At 50.5% G+C, this 16,272-nt stretch overlaps 1 protein-coding gene across 3 annotated transcripts in view; it reads right to left on the reverse strand.

Annotated features, from left to right (window-relative positions):
• The window catches only part of Nav2 (neuron navigator 2), a 402,958-nt gene that overhangs the window by 55,894 nt on the left and 330,792 nt on the right, over positions 1–16,272 (reverse strand). For all 3 annotated transcript variants that reach the window (XM_017796647.2, XM_017796645.2, XM_017796641.2), the window contains 6 exons: positions 13,642–14,100; positions 12,940–13,005; positions 11,593–11,637; positions 8,767–8,927; positions 7,014–7,202; positions 276–328 (listed from right to left, as the gene is read on the reverse strand). In XM_017796647.2, the coding sequence (XP_017652136.1) occupies positions 276–328; positions 7,014–7,202; positions 8,767–8,927; positions 11,593–11,637; positions 12,940–13,005; positions 13,642–14,100 (973 nt within the window). The remainder of the gene's footprint in view (positions 1–275; positions 329–7,013; positions 7,203–8,766; positions 8,928–11,592; positions 11,638–12,939; positions 13,006–13,641; positions 14,101–16,272) is intronic.

A 16,272-nucleotide genomic window follows, 5' to 3' on the forward strand; every position in this document is an offset into this window, starting at 1 on the left:
AATCCACCTAGCTCTGCCCTTCAGCACTCGGGTTACAGGTGCTGGGGATCCGAATTCATGATGGTACCAGTACTTTACCCTCTGAGACATTCCTACAGCCCCAGTGGGGGATGTGGTAATTAATAGCTGTTTGTGAATTTCAAATCTTTTTCTCCAGGGCCTTGGTCCCCTTCTAACAGGAATGGTCTCTCCAGATGTTTATTTTCCTCTTGACATACTTGATGAAGAAGGTGGGCGCTGGTGAGCACAGCCACAAAGCGTCGACTTACACTCACCGTGGAGTAGATGGATGATGTACTGGAGACCAAGGAGAGTGAGGATCCATGAACTGTTGGAAGCAAAAAAACCGAGGTCAAGGGCATAGCCTGTTGCCACAAGGGAGAAGAGAGCAGGGAGGCAGAGGTCAGAGACTCAGGACACTGCTGGCTCAGGCTGGCTGATACTACCTTGACCCAACACTTCCTGGGTTGGAGACAAGCCAGCACCAGATATGAAGTAATTTGCTAATGAAGCTATTTCTGTAGCACCACATTTTCTGAACTAGCAAAGTAACACATGATTCCAGAATCATCATATTTGAGTAACAAGGGTTCATATCTCCAAAGGTTCAAGCACAGATCGGTGTTGGAGTGTATTCCTGCTGTAGCCTGTCGGGACTCGCACTGCCTGGAGGCCACCTGTGCCGTTCCAGAGAATCACACCCACTCTTTCTCCAAGGCCCTCCCCTCCGGTTGCATGGTACGTCTGTTCATTTCAGTAGACTCTGCTTCTTGGAGATGCAAAATAATGAGATGATCATTTTGAATCTAAGAACCTTTTGGCCGCAATCAACTCATGTAATAGAGCCTTTCTATCATGTCTACACAGTGACAGGTGTTCTCTTTCCTGCTGTACCAGTGGACTTTGACTCTGAACCTCAGTCGTTACCCTGAGCGCCTCTTCCCATCTCTAGGTGATCACTGCCAGCTTGCACTTTAGGATGCTCCTTCCCAGGACTGGTAGCCAGGCTGCCTTCTCTTTGGGAACCTGCTTCTTACTTTCTTGGCAACCTTTTGACAACTTGTTTGAGAGACAGAACTAGTCCTACACCCAGACGTGGCAGGCCTTTTTAACTGGGTACAGCTTTCCTGACCACAGGCGGAAAGCAGTCTGCCCACGCAGTCCACCCACATGGGAGCGCAGCCCGAAGCCAAGGCAGAGTCCGGGAGCACACCTTTCCACACACGCTGCACTGACCTCACCTACCACCCCAGCACTGTGCTCAATGCCACTTAGCAGCCGGTAGAAGCAGCCTGCCAGCAAGATAACCAACTAGTTCTGCCCACACTCAGGAGTCTGCTGTGCCGTTTCCCACAGACCACCCCGGACGCCCAAGCTTCCCTTTTCCCACATGCACCAATCACACCCTTCCTTCCTGGGTAAGCCCCGGTTCCTATTTTCCCTCCTTAGAGTCTCTGCCTATGCAGTTGTCTACGACACCTCGGAGCACTACCTGCCCGAATCCAGAGCAGCCCAAGAGCAACTTACCCAGGATTCTTCCCTCATCTTCTGTGACCACAGCCCTCTGCTTTGCATCCCGGCAGCTCCCCCGATCGATCAGTGCCTGTGTCCCCTGCATTCATAGTCACACTTCGTGGTAACTCGGGGTTCTAGGCCTCCTCCCTAGTCCTTCCAACAAACGTGACCAAGCTGATTCGTGCCCCATAAAAAGCATCTCAAGGCATTAATGGCCAATAATGGCTTTCTTTCTTTCTTTCTTTCACTAACATGCCCACACATTCAGAGAGCCCTCTCTAGCCTAAGGCACCTCTTTCTGCCTCACATGAATGATGGCCAAAGGGCAAAGCACCCTGGAGGCTGGGCCAGAGGCCAGCTCAGAGGCCTGCACTGGCTGCCAGCCCTGGCTGCTGTCTAGCTCTGATTCTCCTACCTCATACACATCAGCTTCCCAGTAGTCTGGATCAGCGTGGGGACTCAGAGAGAGGGGGCACATCTGGCAGGCTTCAAGTAGAGCTCATTACTTTTTTCTGTAATTAACCCCTCTCACTTGGTAAACAGCAACAGCAAAGCTTTGGTCTAAAGAAACAGCCACCTTGACTTCCTGAACCCACACAAACCTGAATGTGGCTTGCCTGAACCCATGTGGTTGGCCAACCTTCAAGAGAACTGAGCCAGGTCAGAGCCTGGGGGAAGGGCATGGAGCTCCTGGACCATGACTGCTTTAGCCCCAAACCCACCAAAACATGCGTGTACTTCTCGCCACACCTCCAAAAGTCTACAGGTGGAGTCACAGAGAAGGTCTAAAAGCAGAGTTGACTTAAGGCCACATAGCAATTCAAGCACAGGATCTGCTGACCAGAAGTCTGAACACAACTCTGCTCTTGCTGGGCTCTGTTGTGAGCTGATGAGATGGCTCAGAGGGTAAAGGAAGGCATGTGCTACTTAGTGTTTTGTTGACTTGACACAAACTAGGGTCACACGGGAGGAGAGAACCTCTTTCGAGGAACTGCCTCGGTCAGACTGGCTTGTGCACATGTCTGTGGGGCATTTTCTCCATCGTTAATTGATGTGGGAGGGCTGAGCCCACTGTGGGTGGTGCCACCCTTGGGCAGGTGGGCCTGGGCTATAAAGAAAGGGAGCTGAGCAAGCCAGGGGAAGCAAGCCAGTACACAGTGCTCCTCAGTGCTCTCTGATTCCGTTCCTGCCGTGGCTTCCCTTGAGGATGGACTGTACTGTAAGCTTTAAGATGATATAAACTCTTTTCCCTCCAAGTTGCTTTTTGGTCATGGTGTTTTTCACAGCAACAGAAAGTAAACTAATGCAAGGGGCTGGCTGCCAAGCATGACGACCTGGGTTCATTCCCCAGCACCTTCATGGTGGAAGGAAAGAACTGGCCTGTGACATTGATCCTCTGACTTCACATGCATGCCGTGGCATGTATGCATGTGTGCACCCATATACATACACACACCATGAACAAATGTAATTTAAAAATTAAAATTAAAAAGAAATTTTTGATGTGCTATGGAGGGCTTTCCTAATCCTGTTCTGTAACCTACCCACAGGCACACAAGCAGGGAGGTTGCCGGAGAAAGATGCTGCTGTAGGCGGGGTAGAAGTCCCTGACAGATGGGAGAGGGTAGCACACAGCAGAGGCGGGCCTGTACCCCTGACACCACGTGTGAGCATCTCACACTTAACCCACACACATCTGTTCCCTAACTGAAGCGGGCTCTCATTCCGCCTACTGCCTGGAGTGATCCTCATCTCAGAGACCTGGAGGTAACAATCCAGACATGCAGGAGTGCCTGCCCCATTAACAAACAAGTGGATTAGGGTCCATAGCGGCCAAGTGACTGGGCCAAGCACACACAGCTCTTGGCCCTGAGAACGGCCTCTCACTGCTGCTGCACACCCACTGTGGATGGTGCCAGGGAGAGTAACGGAGAGGACGGCCCTGGCTCGCAGCCACCAAGGAAATCAAACAAAGCACCTCAAGCAGGCAAAATAAAAGAAGCTGGGGGAACTAACGGCAAGGTAGGACTGGGTAAGAGGAGGCCGGAGACCCTGTTCTGGTTGAAAGTCACTCCTGCACCCATGTTATGCAGTGCCCACAGAGGTCAGAAGAGGACGTCAGATCCCCTGGAACTGGAGTTACAGACGGTTGTTAGCCGCCATGTGGGTGCTGGGAATTGAGCCCATGTCCTCTGCAAGAGCAGCCAGTGCTCTTAACTGCTGAGCCATCTCTCCAGCCCCAGAGGCAACATTTCTAACAATAGCTCCCACTGGCTGAGGATCTACAAAAAGTCCCTTTCAGAGTCAATTTACTAAGTGTGTTTCCGCATTTACCTCCTCCCCTACACCTGAGGGCCTGAAGCAGGTACCATTCCTTCTCAGATATTAGAGAACAGGAAAGCCTATCGGGGTCAAGTCTTTCCCCAAAGATAACTGCTAACTTAGAGGTGCCAGGACTTGATGACAACTGGACCACAGGCTAGGACGCAAGTTGCAAGCACTGGCTCTTGCCCATGGGTCTGGCAGCGGCTAGGTCAGGGTTCCTGTGTGGCATGTTGTACTTACTGCCTCTTGGTGCTCTCTAGTAAAATCATGAGTGTTGTTTTTTCTTCTAACAACATCTACTCTAAAGATTTATGTTTATTTTTCATTATGTATCTGCATGTGTGTCTGTGTGTGGATATGTACATGTGAATGCAGGTACCCGTAGAGGCCAGAAGAGGGTGTCAGATCCCCTAGATCTGCAGCTACAGACAGTTGTGAGTCACCTGACTTGGGTGCTGGGACTCAAACTCAGGTAGTCTGCAAGACCAGCAAGCCCTCTTAACCACTGAGCCATCTCTCCAGCCATGACATCCATTTTAAAGACACCTCCAGCATCTAAGTATACATATTAAAGCTGACTTTGAATCTGCATCATGCCTCTGATGGTAATTTACTTGAACTATGTCAAAAGGTTGCACCAGGGCCATGAACACCTAATCTACACACTTCTGATTCACACCTCAGGAATGCAAAGTTGGGGGCTGGAGAGATGGCTCACTGACTGTTCTTGCAGAAGACCTGGGTTCAAATTCCAGCACCCACATGGTGGCTAACATCCACCTATAACCCCAGTTCTAGGGTATCCAACACTCTCTTCTGTTCTTCTTGAGTATTGCATGACATGGGTGCACTTACATACATGCAGGCAAAACACTCATACACATAAAATAAAAATAAATAAAATTTTAAAAGGGGCTGGAGAGATGGCTCAGCAGTTAAGAGCACTAGCTGCTCTTCCAGAGGACCTGGGTTTGATTTCCAGCCCCCACATGGCGGCTAACAGCCATCTGTAATTCCAGTTCTGGGGATCTGATGCCCTCTTTTGATCCTTCTGGGCATTACACAGCATGGGCGCACTTACCCACATTCAGGCAATATACTCAAGACACAGAAAATAAAGTTAATAAATAAAATATATAAAAAGACTCCAAAGTACTCGTTAAAAATTGTACAATCTCACAAACACTTGTGCTAATGTTCCCTGAAGTTCCATCTTGCTTCATGGCACAGAATAACCTGTCTGATACCAGGAGGTTCTATTTGATCGGGTCTGAGATCCAACAGATTTTCCCCCTAGTTAATCCCATAATACTGGCAATTTATTAATTCAAAAGGAAAAAAAGTCTATACTCAAAGGAATTAAAGACCTTTAACTACACCAATCTGATGCTGTCGTTCCTGAAGATGAAGTCCCCACACCTTCGTGGCCCATGACATGAATCTTCTCCCACAAAGTTCTGACCTCACCTTCACCCTTCAGTTCCCTGCCATCATGAATCACTGGGTCACGAAAGTTGAGGCGCTGCTGATGGTTAAGCACTTTTTATTTGTGTCATTTGATGGCCCAGATATTTTGCAATTGTGCTATATGTCAGCCTGATTCCAGATGGACTACTGCCTACAAGCTGGCTGAGGGCGAGTCTGTAATGGTCCCTATTCTTTCTTTGTGAGGTATTCTTTGTGAGGTCATGTGCACTTGTCAGGACAAGGCTTGGTGCTCCTCCCTCAGGCACACACGACAGGGTGAGGACAGCACAGGACACACTCCTTCTAGGAGTCGTCCTCAGCAACAGTGGGAGGCACTCTGGGGTGATACCTGACCAGCCACGGACTAGGAAGAAAGCTCAGCACGCACTGTCTCCTCATTGCCTTCAGGTCGGCACATGTCCCACTGTGCTGCTCAGAGTTGTTACAGCGTCAATTTCTAGCTCTTAAATCTAGCAAAAGCCCCTTGTCACTCGGGCTCCTCCCCTCAATCCTCCTGCCCAGTGGTTGCCTTATATGGGTTTACAGGCTTACTCTGATCGCTAATGTCACTGAAGGCATAAATCTGGGGAGAGCCCTAAGTCACCAACATTAGTCAGGAAGCAACTGGTCTATCACTAAAGCCTTTAAAACTCTCCTTAAAAACCACAGTGGGCAGCTGAAGGCTACATATTGTTCTTCTTTCCTTCTGACTTGAGATTTCCTATTGGGAGTCTTATCCCCCAGGACTGGGAGCCAAGGGGAGCATCTAGGACTCACCCCTACAGTCTGTCCTGTCACTGAAAGAAAGGCACAGAGAGAGACAGGGTTCCCCTCCTGCGCTCCACCACCCCAGAGTCCTCCCCATGGCTTAGAGCCTCCAGGAAGCCAATGGGACGGCATGTCTACAGGCTATGACACGCCGTAGCATTCCTGTGCTAACGTTTATGTGTATTATTTCAAACTTCCATGAACTGAATGCTGTTATTATTTTCATTTTAACAAAGAAAAGAGACAGAGAGGTGAAACAATTTGCCTGAGTTCTCATACCCAAGGGGGAGCAGGGCTGGAGTCCAACCCTGGCCAGCTGGACTCCCCTCCTTCATCACCACAAGCATCCCACAAGCCAGTGGGGATAAGGGCTCCTCCAACTCAACAGCTCAGGGGAAGGAACAGAGGCAAAAACAAGTGGTGTGAGTTATACATGAGGATGGCTGACAGAGCTGCCCATGGAACCCTCCTTCCATGCTCTGATTAAAACGAACAAAACCATAAACTTCCACAGCCAGCAACCAAAGAAGGAAAAAGCAAAACTGAAAGTCTGCTGGACAAGCCAGGAGACACTGGAGGAGAACGGGCTGCCTGCCCCTGAAGCCTCAGGGCACAGGGAGATGAACTCTCAAGTGAGGCTCTCTCCGAACAGGTGAGCCAGCGGCTGGGCCTCAAGATGGAGGCTCATGCCAAGAAGTCATGGCCCAAGGTCAGGAAAGGGGAGCTGAGGAACCCAGTCAGGGTTGAGGGTCAGCAATGTTGGCAAAGGCCTCTGCCTAACGTCCTGAGAGGTTAACTGAGGGTCAGATCTCCCTAATGAGAGTCCCTTATCCCCACCCCAGAGGAGGAGGGAGAGTTGAAGTGATCAGAGTAGGGAGCACCATCAACTGTGCCACTGCTGAGCAGCCTGGGTGACGCCAGACCCCTTCATCCCTTACCTTCCTCAAACCCATCCCGGAAGGAACCTGAGCGGCTCATGGTTCGACTTTTCTCATCAAGCGACATGGAGCTATTCCGAAAGCGGCTGTCAGTGTAGGGGTCGTACTGGCCGTCGGTGTTGGACAGGCTGTGGGTCCTCAGCATTGCTGGGTTGGACAGGCTCATCTGGGTGACAGTGGTGGGACTCGCTGTAAGCAGAAAAGCTGGATGAGATGTTGGAAGTCCATGCTCCTGTTCGAATCCCAGGTGGGTATAAGGAGACTGCATATTGCCACCTGCCTGTGTGTCTGCCAACTCTGCTCCCTCGTCTATCTCTAAGAGGTAAGTCACATCAGCATTTGAGTAACAAGCTTAGAGCTAAAAATATGGGAGGGAAGGCGGGTCAGTTCCAAAGCAAGGCTCAGGGCCTCGGCGTTCCAACTTGGCACGTTCAGGCAGGCCGGTGTCACCTTCCAGCATGAGCTAATTACTCCCCGGGCTCATCTGAAACAATTCTCTCTAAAGCCAAAAGCCCAAAATAGTTCAAATAGGCTTTTGATCAGATGGGACGCATTTGTGAGTGACACGTGCCTCTTGCTGCAAAGTTGTAGTTGGAAAGGAATAATCTAAACTCAGGTCTCATGGCCTCAGATGGGGAATATCTCCTAACAGGGTGCAAAAGCTTCAACACCACGAGGGATGATTTCCTGCGCTGAACTGAGCTTTCTTGTTCAAAGCTTTATCTTTGTTAGCAGAGCACTGTATTCAGAGGTATACATTTAATTAGAAATGGAGCTATACCTCTGTGACGACAAGCCTCATGCCTAACTACAGACTGAATGGAATGTCCAGAACATTCCAAAAAGGTTCCAAACACCGAGACTGGAAAAGGTTCCCCTCCACCAACCAGTCAGACCTCCAGTGCCAGGCTGCAATCCCACCATCTTCACACACCCTCTGCCATTGACTCCAGCCAGCACCAAGCCCTCCTTTCCCTAACTATATAACCCTCACTTGCCGACCTGTTCTCTTCTTAGCTGGTTTCCTTCCTACAAAGCTTTGGACTCTCTTACCCTGTCTGACAGGTCTACACACATGTGTCTCTCTGAAAGAGAATCCATTGTCATGCTAGCAGGGACCCGCACAGATCCTTTCCCACTGGGCCAGAGAAAGCACTACGTCAGTCAGCAGAGGCATTTCCAAGAACACTTGTTCAATGAAAACTTCACTTTAATTTCCAGCTCAATCAAGCGCCCAGGGTGGTCAAGCGCAGGGCAGGCTGGAAGACCAATTCCTTCACAGGTCTGAGAAGCAGAATGTGTTCTGAGTGACGGGGTGGTGTGCAGCCTGCCACAATCTTATGCCAATTGCGGGCAAAAGACCATGCAGGTGTGTCCGACCTTTAGTTACTATGACAACACGCTGTGCCATCTGCAGAGTTCAGGCTCTGGGACTGCACAATCGAGTTATGACAAAAGAAACTGACAATAAAAAAAACAAAAAAAAGAGACAAACTCATGTTTTAAGTTTACAGCTTTGTGTTGGGACGCATCGTAGCTATCCTATGGCACATGTGGCCTGGGGGCCGGACATGCCTCGGTACTCAGAACTTTGCTAGTTTCTGTTTCTTTTATTGCCAATCTCCTATCATCAAGGTGCACTGCTGAGGGCCGGTCAGATACAGAGAAGAATGTGGCCAGACTTCTATTTCAAAACACAAGATAACCTCTGGCCTGCAGCAGATGACAAAGTCCAAGACCAGTGGCTACTCACCGAGCTGGGAAAAGTTAAATCTCGTTCCAGACGGAGAAGTGATGCTGGAGCCAGAGGAAAAGGGGGAGCTGGCCGCGGCGTCCTGCAGGCCCCCGGCAGAGTGGGACCGTAACCATTCTTTGGTATCTTCCTGCGTGCGTAACTGGGAGGTGGGAGCATACCTGGAGACAGAAGGCAGGCTGGGATGAGCGATGAACAGCGCTCGAGAAAATGCATTCCCTGCAGCTGACAAGGAATACGTAAGAAGAGAAATTATATCAAGATGGTTTAAAAAAATCAGATCATTACACACCCTGAAACTTAAGAAGTTTCTCTAAACTTTTTTTCCTACTTGGCTGCATTTGGGGAAAATTATAATTCCTTTTGGTTTGAAGGGAACACCTAAAGGGAGAAAGAGTGGGGAATGTTCAAAAGAGCCATCCCCGAGCAGGACTGGAACATGTCAGTTCACACAGGGACTGAGGCTAAGGGAGGTGCTGACTGAGCTCGGGTGACTGTTGCCACCCACACTCTGCAGCACGTTAGTGGGTAGCATGTGGAGGGAGACTGAGGGCACAGAGCTTGTAGCAGCTGCTGCAAGGTCTTCATGTAGCCCATGCTGGCCTTCAACTTGCTCTGTAGCCAAGGATGACCCTCAACTTCTGATACTCCTGTCTCTAGCTCGCAAGTCCTGGGAATGTGTCATCACATAGGGTTTATGAGATGCTGGGGTTGAACCCAGAGTTTCCTATATGTTAAGCAAGCACTCTATCCCCAGTCCCTTAACTGCTACAATTTAGCACTAACAGGTCTCATGAAAGGGCCCCACATTGTTAAACATAGGGGTGAGACCTTAGATGCCATGTGGACCACCCCTTGTGCATTCTAAAACCTGTCTGGTAGATTTACTGAGCATCGCTGATGATATGTGGAGTACCTTTACAGGCATCACCTCACTGGGGTCTCGAACAGCAGCGCAGTGATTCCTGCTATGCACTCTGGGAAGGTGGAGGGCTACATCACACAGCTGAGACTCTAAGACATGATTACCTGCTCCATGCTCTTTCCATCCTTCCTGGACAGCACCTGGCATTTCTGCAGTGCCCAGGGGAACTGGCTGCGGATTAGGTCATTAGAGGGACTGTTTGGCCTTTTACAAAGGGCACCCTCGGTGTGCTACATCCAATATTATGCGTGCTAGGGGAGGGAGCCAGGCAGAGAGCCAGAGGGAATGGGACACAGGTATGTCTTCGTTCTTTGTGACAGACATATCTTTCTAAGGCACATCAATTGCCTGGAAATACCTATCACATAATCCCTTCTGAACTTTGAGAAAATCAATTTTTAAAAGCCTGTATGACTTTGGTAGATCTACCATGGATATATGCGCACCATGTCAAAATGTAACTATTTACATGTTAGCTTCCTCTTTGGGTAACAGTGGGGTATGAACATCCAACTCATTAAGAGTGGACATTAGGACTGGGGATGTATTTCAGATGGTAGAGTATCTGCTTAGTGCTCAGGAAGCCATTGGTTTAACTCCCAGCATTATAAAAACCAGCCATGTTGGTGCGACATGGGAGATGGAGGCAGGAGGGTCAGAAGTTGAGAATCACCCTCAATGACTTATCAAGTCTGAGTTAACTGGTCTACATGAAAGCCCATCTGATGAAAGAGGGAGAGAGAGAGAGAGAGTTGGGGGTAGGTGGTAGCAATCCACTGTCACACACCATGTATGTCACGGTGCACAATTCCTCATGGACGCCTGCTGGGGATATTACCACATTCCTTCTTAGACTCCTAGAACTCACTTTGCTTGGAGTAGCCACTCAGAGGACACATCAATACCCACCTCATGTTACTGTTCGAAATGCTCTGGGTCCTAAAGCTGCAGGTTATTAACTACAGACAACACGTGACAGCAATGAACCGTTTCATTCCAAGTTCTGTTTTATGTGAAAGCACTCAATGCTTAGCACAGGTGAGGGCGATGCTAGAGAGAACGAGGTGTTTAGAAAGCAGAGACGATGGGGAGCCGTGGGAGCGATGGGGAGCCGTGGGAGCATGGGGAAATCAAAGCACCAAGGCTGGTGATGCGAAGGTCATGGCGACTTAGAGCAGAGTACCGACAGGCAGCCCAGGCACGACTTACTGTGAATGGAAGGACAGTCCTTCTCACAGACTTGGGTTTTTACCAAAAATAAGGGCACATGTCTGCCTTGGTGGGTACTGAGAGGCTGACCCCACTGCTGATCAGGATGTCAGGGTGAGTACAGGCATTCATGTCCAGCTGTGCTTCCTGATGAGCCAAATGGCATTTTTTGCAATTAGTTATTAGTATTATTCTTTTGTGGTACTAGGGACTGAACCCATGGCCTTGTGCATACCAGGGAAATGCTCTACCCATGGCACTGTATCTCAGCCCTGAAGCTAGAGGTTTTTTAATTTGGGGGAGATCATCCCATCCCTCCTCCTTCCCTCCCGTCCTTGCTGACAAAGCAGCATGCTGTAAGTCATGTCCTCTGCTGGAAATGGCCACATGAACAGACGATCATGAAGTGCGTAGGGTCCCACCTCAGACCCCTTGGGAGCAGTCCCAGCTCCCAGCCTGGCCCAGGGTTGCTGGTCATGAGATGGCTCTGTCACACGAAGCTTCACAAAGCACAGACCCCCTCACGCAAGCCACAAATGGAGAGATGGGAATGAGAGGGGTCTGTCATCCAAAACCCAGCCACAGTGGCCAAAGCGGGGATCCCAGCCCAACCCCCACCAGCCATGAGAACACACAGCCAAGCTCCACGGACGGACACAACAGATGGCATGGGTGCAAGGAGGGTCGGATACCTGAGTCCTTTCTTAGGCAAAGTGTTCCTATCAAGGTGTGGGTCACTGTAGGAAAGTTAAAACAAATCAAGAACGTGACAGACGCACAGGGCAGGCGGGGGACGAAAGGAAAGGAGGCTGGGGAGAGTGCTCGAGGGCCCAAGGTAGCCGCTCACAGCAGCCATGCATACAGCGCACACATGCAGATACAGGAGGAACCAGTCCTCTGCCTGAGCCCGCACCTATGCGTATATCGACCACATCAGGCAGCCCAAGTTGCTCGACCCCAGTTCTTCCTCCTTTTCCACAGGTTCAAAGCCAACACAGGCAGTGCGTCACCTGAAAGCACTGCCCGTGCTGCCCTGTGGCCCCCCTGTGCCCCACCACCTCAGCTCCCATACCTCCACTGCCCCTGGCAAAGGTTTCTAGAAGGGACTCGCTAGAGGGTTAAGCGACCAGCAGTCTGCATATTTGGAATTCATGTGCAATGGGGTGAATTCCAGGTCCCTCTCAGCGGCTTCTTGTTCCTGTCTGGCAAGGGTATAGCTAGGAGCTGAGCCCTGGGCAGGAGCCAGGGCAGGTTGGAACATGTTGGCTGACCGAGTCAAGGCATTTGAATTTCCAAAGCACTGACAGGGGTTTAAAGGCTTGGTTTGTGAGCCTGACAGAAACAGTTTTTGCTGTTGATGGGGTGAAGACGGTTTCCATTAGTTATTTTCTCCTAAGCATGAAACAACAGCTGTTTGTCCTGTTTGGCTCAGTCAATGCTCCCCCAGAAACTGAAGGTCAACATCCATCTCTGAGGCCCACCCGCAGCTGGGGCAGGCCCAAGTCCCTTCATTTGTAATGCCCCAACCCTCCACACAATCTTTATCACCATCATTACAAGATCCAGATGGACACACAAAGCACAACACGCCGCACAACATAAGGAGCCAGACTGCAGCAGAGTACTTGAAGGGAGGGGAGGGGTGCGGGGGAGAGGCAGAGCTGAGGGCCAGGCTGCACGGTGGGTGGCAGGTGGTATCTGGCAGGGTGGGGAGGGAAAGCAGTAGTGGGGAGGCAGGGACATGCCACAGAGGCCACGGGGATGCCAGTGAGGGCTCCCGCAGCCCTGGATGAGTGGCAGGGTTTAAGGGTGGCCGTCCCCAGCTGGAGTGAAGGGGACATCCACCTGCACTTTTCCCTGGGCTTTCGAGGACAGTGGAGCAGACCCTCACTGGCATGCCTGGCTGTCACAGAGTATACCAGAGCCACAGACACAGAAGCCTCAGGCAACAGCCTTGCACAGAACTGGCTTGACAATGGACGGATGGGCAGAGGAATAACCTAGAGGCTTGGTGGGCCCCTGGCCTATGACGTCATTACCTGTCCTGTGTCCTGGGCAGAGTACTTCTGCAGAACTTAGGGCTAGCAGCAGGGGAAGAGAGAGGGCTAGAAGTCCAGGTGGGTGGAAAACAAGAGAAGCAGTGTTAGACTGAAGGATGAGGCGTCTGCACACACAACGATCAGAACACTCCTCCCACTCCCACAGCTGACCCAGCTTTGTTCCCCAAGTCCCCAGCCAGGCCCCACCGCTGCAGTGAAACCAAGGCTCTGATGACACATGTGGGTTCGTGAGCTCCTCTCATGGTGGCCGGCAGCAACTCAGGAGGGTGTTCACCCAGACACCAGATCCCCCCAACTGCTTAGCAAGCATCTGGCCACACAGTCCACAGCTGCCCCAGGTCTCCTACTCTGCCTGATCAATTGTTCAAGAAGAAAGAAGCCAACAAAGTGATGGAAGGGTTTCCAAGGCTGAATGCCATTCAAACAGTAGCACAGATCTGTCCCCAAGAGACTTCTAGTAGCTTCAAGCACCAAGAATAACCACAGAGAGTAAACAGCTAGCAGTAAGTACAGCCAAGCGGAACTCCACCCTAACTGGCTTCCACCAAAAGCAGCACTGATTAGAAAGACAGAAACCCAGCAGGCAAAGGCCAGTTAGCCTCTGGACCCCTGACCTCCTCCCTGCATCTTTGGAAGGACATCTTCCTGAGGGACACACAGCCAGGAGGGCACAGCACCAACCTTTCTGACAGTGTGGTCTTCACACTGCTGGTTCGGACAAAGGGCGTCAGGGAGTCATCTTTAGTGGAGGCAATGGGACCAGGGGAGGAGTTGTGGCTCAGGCCCCCGCCGCTGCCCAGGGAGATGTCAATGGACTCGCAGCTGGTGTGCAGGCTACTAACAGACTGGAAGCCTAGGCCGTCCTTGCTCATTGCTGATGAGCTGGTGCCCCAGGTGAGGCTGTTGGAAGGGCCTGAGTGGGCTGAGCTGGGGCTGGAGGCTAGAGGAGACTGGTTGAGGTCCATGTTCTTACTGTAGAGAGGGCTGCTGCTCCCACTGCTCAGGACGCCACTGCCCGAGGGGGACTCTAGGTTACCTTGCTGGGTCATAGTGGCATGAGGATTGGAGATGACCACCGAGCTTTTCATGGTTTCGGCTGTGGCGATGGGCACTTGCTTGGTAGGCTTCCCACCAAAGAGTCTGCGAAGAGACAAAGGTTTTGTGTGGGATAAACACCCAGGGGCAAAGGGTCACAGAGCCACTGAAGAAGAGGGCTAGGGAGTAGGAGGCAGTAGGACCCCTGGAAAGGGGGACAGTCTCCTGCATAAACGGCTAACAGTCTCCCCAGAGAAAGGCTGTTTGTGTAGTGGGTCTGGATGCTGGTGCCCCTGGAAACCTTCTGGCTCTTGGCTATAACTGGGACTGGCTGTAAGCCCAGGTGATAGAAGAGCTTCCTACAGGCCTGGCCATACCCCTCCAGGATTCGGCTTTCCCTCCGTTCTCTAAATAGACTAATCACAAGGGAGCCCCAGTCAGGAAACGTCTAGAGAGAAGAGCCTCATTCACCTGTGATACCAGGTGCAAAGCTTTGGGACTTGGTCTCTTTGATCTCAGCCTAATGTAAAGAATCAAAATCATGGGTCTACAGCTGGAGAGAGCCTGGAAGAAGTCCAGACACAGATAGATGTACACGCAACAGGAAACAAGGGTGCAAGGGGTGCCTCTCAGGGCCAGAGAGCCAATGGAGCCAACACCATACACAGAAGTGTTCACGAGACATCAGACCAGACACTCTGGGTACCAACCATGTCCGAAACACTCAGAAATACCATCCCACACTGCCTTCCCTCTACTTGTTGCCAAAACTGTGTCATCAGTACAGGGCAGGCACAAGCCTGCCTTCCACAGGTAGAGCGCTCTGGTGGAATGTTCCCCAGCCTGGAGTGGACCACATCCTACAACATTTAAGGGCTTCATTCCACTCTCCAAATACAGTGAGTGGAGTAAGTATCTTTGAAAAGTGATGAAACCACTACCTACTATGATAGGCAAGCTGCCTTTGACCCAGTTGCCCGCAGTGATTCCCCGAAGAATCCTACAAATCTCAACACTTGAAGACCAACAGTCAGATATACAACCCTCACCACAGTACCTAGTGACAGATGAGAAATGCTTTTCCTCTGGTGGCTACCAGGAATGAAATACCACGCTAGGGCCTCAGCTTCAGGATGCTTCCACGTTTCCACTGATGGGGACCTTGTTACTAAAAGGAACTCACTGCGGCCACGCTCTCAACCTCCCTGACTGGCTTTTAGGCAGCTGCTTGCTAGCCCACATGGAAGTCCCCTCCGCTCCTGCCTATTTGAAATCATTTAAAGGGAGTTATTGGTCCCACTCAGGTGAGATTGAAGGCTTCGCCCCACATGAATGCCCCAGCTAGATGTTTAGATCATTTAGAACACAAGAGTCATTTAGGAAACGGTTGAAAGGATGCTAGGTGCCCAGTGTGAGGAGTGCATGTGTTTTCCCGGATTCCTGTGTGGTAGCCTGAGGGTCCCGTAAAATGCCTTTCTAGTCACCAAAGGAAACCAGTAATACTGTAGAGCAAGTGATGCACGTCACACTTGATTCAGGTAGCTGAGAAAAGTTTCATTTACCAGGCAGTGTCTTAAAACGATAAACAGCAGCCCAAGGGGAACTTCCCCCTGAAAAATAATCACTGAAATTCAAATAATGAAGTCTAGACAGGGTGCACCGCACAGCCTTCTACTTGTCACCCCCAAAGACATGCATGTGCGCCTGATTTTTATTTTCTCACCCCTTAACTTTCATCCCGAGGGCTTGCTTTTCCTCATGGTAGATCACGGCTGGAAGGTGATGTGAATGCCAACCTATGCCATTCCAAGATGGGCCAGAGCATGACTTAAAAGAAATTGTTAAAAACCGGTCTTTCCATATTAAGAAATTAAAACCAAGTGTGGAGATGTAAGGGGGAAAAAATCATGCCTTTTAAGGTACTAGGAAGTAAATTTCTCCTTATTACAGTTCTCTTTTTAGAGCATTATATTAAAAAAAAAAAAAAGTGGGCTGGGGAGAGGGCACCGTGAATAAAGTGTTTGCCAGCACAGGTGAGGACCAGAGTTCAGAGCCCCAGAGCTCACGGAAAGGACCAGCAGGTGTGTGGTGGCTACCTACCATCCTAGCACAAGGGCAGCAGAGACGGGACCTCTGGGATCAGCAAGAGACTCTGCCTCAATAAAGAAAGTGGACATGACCAAGGGTGCCTCCAGACATCAGGTTCGGGTCTGCATGACTATGTGCCCGGGCACACGCACACACTGACATACAGATGAACATGTATACACACATGTA

Source organism: Nannospalax galili, unplaced genomic scaffold (genome assembly GCF_000622305.1).
Source record: "Nannospalax galili isolate Female #2095 unplaced genomic scaffold, S.galili_v1.0 scaffold310, whole genome shotgun sequence".
Classification (NCBI taxonomy): Eukaryota; Metazoa; Chordata; class Mammalia; order Rodentia; family Spalacidae; genus Nannospalax; species Nannospalax galili.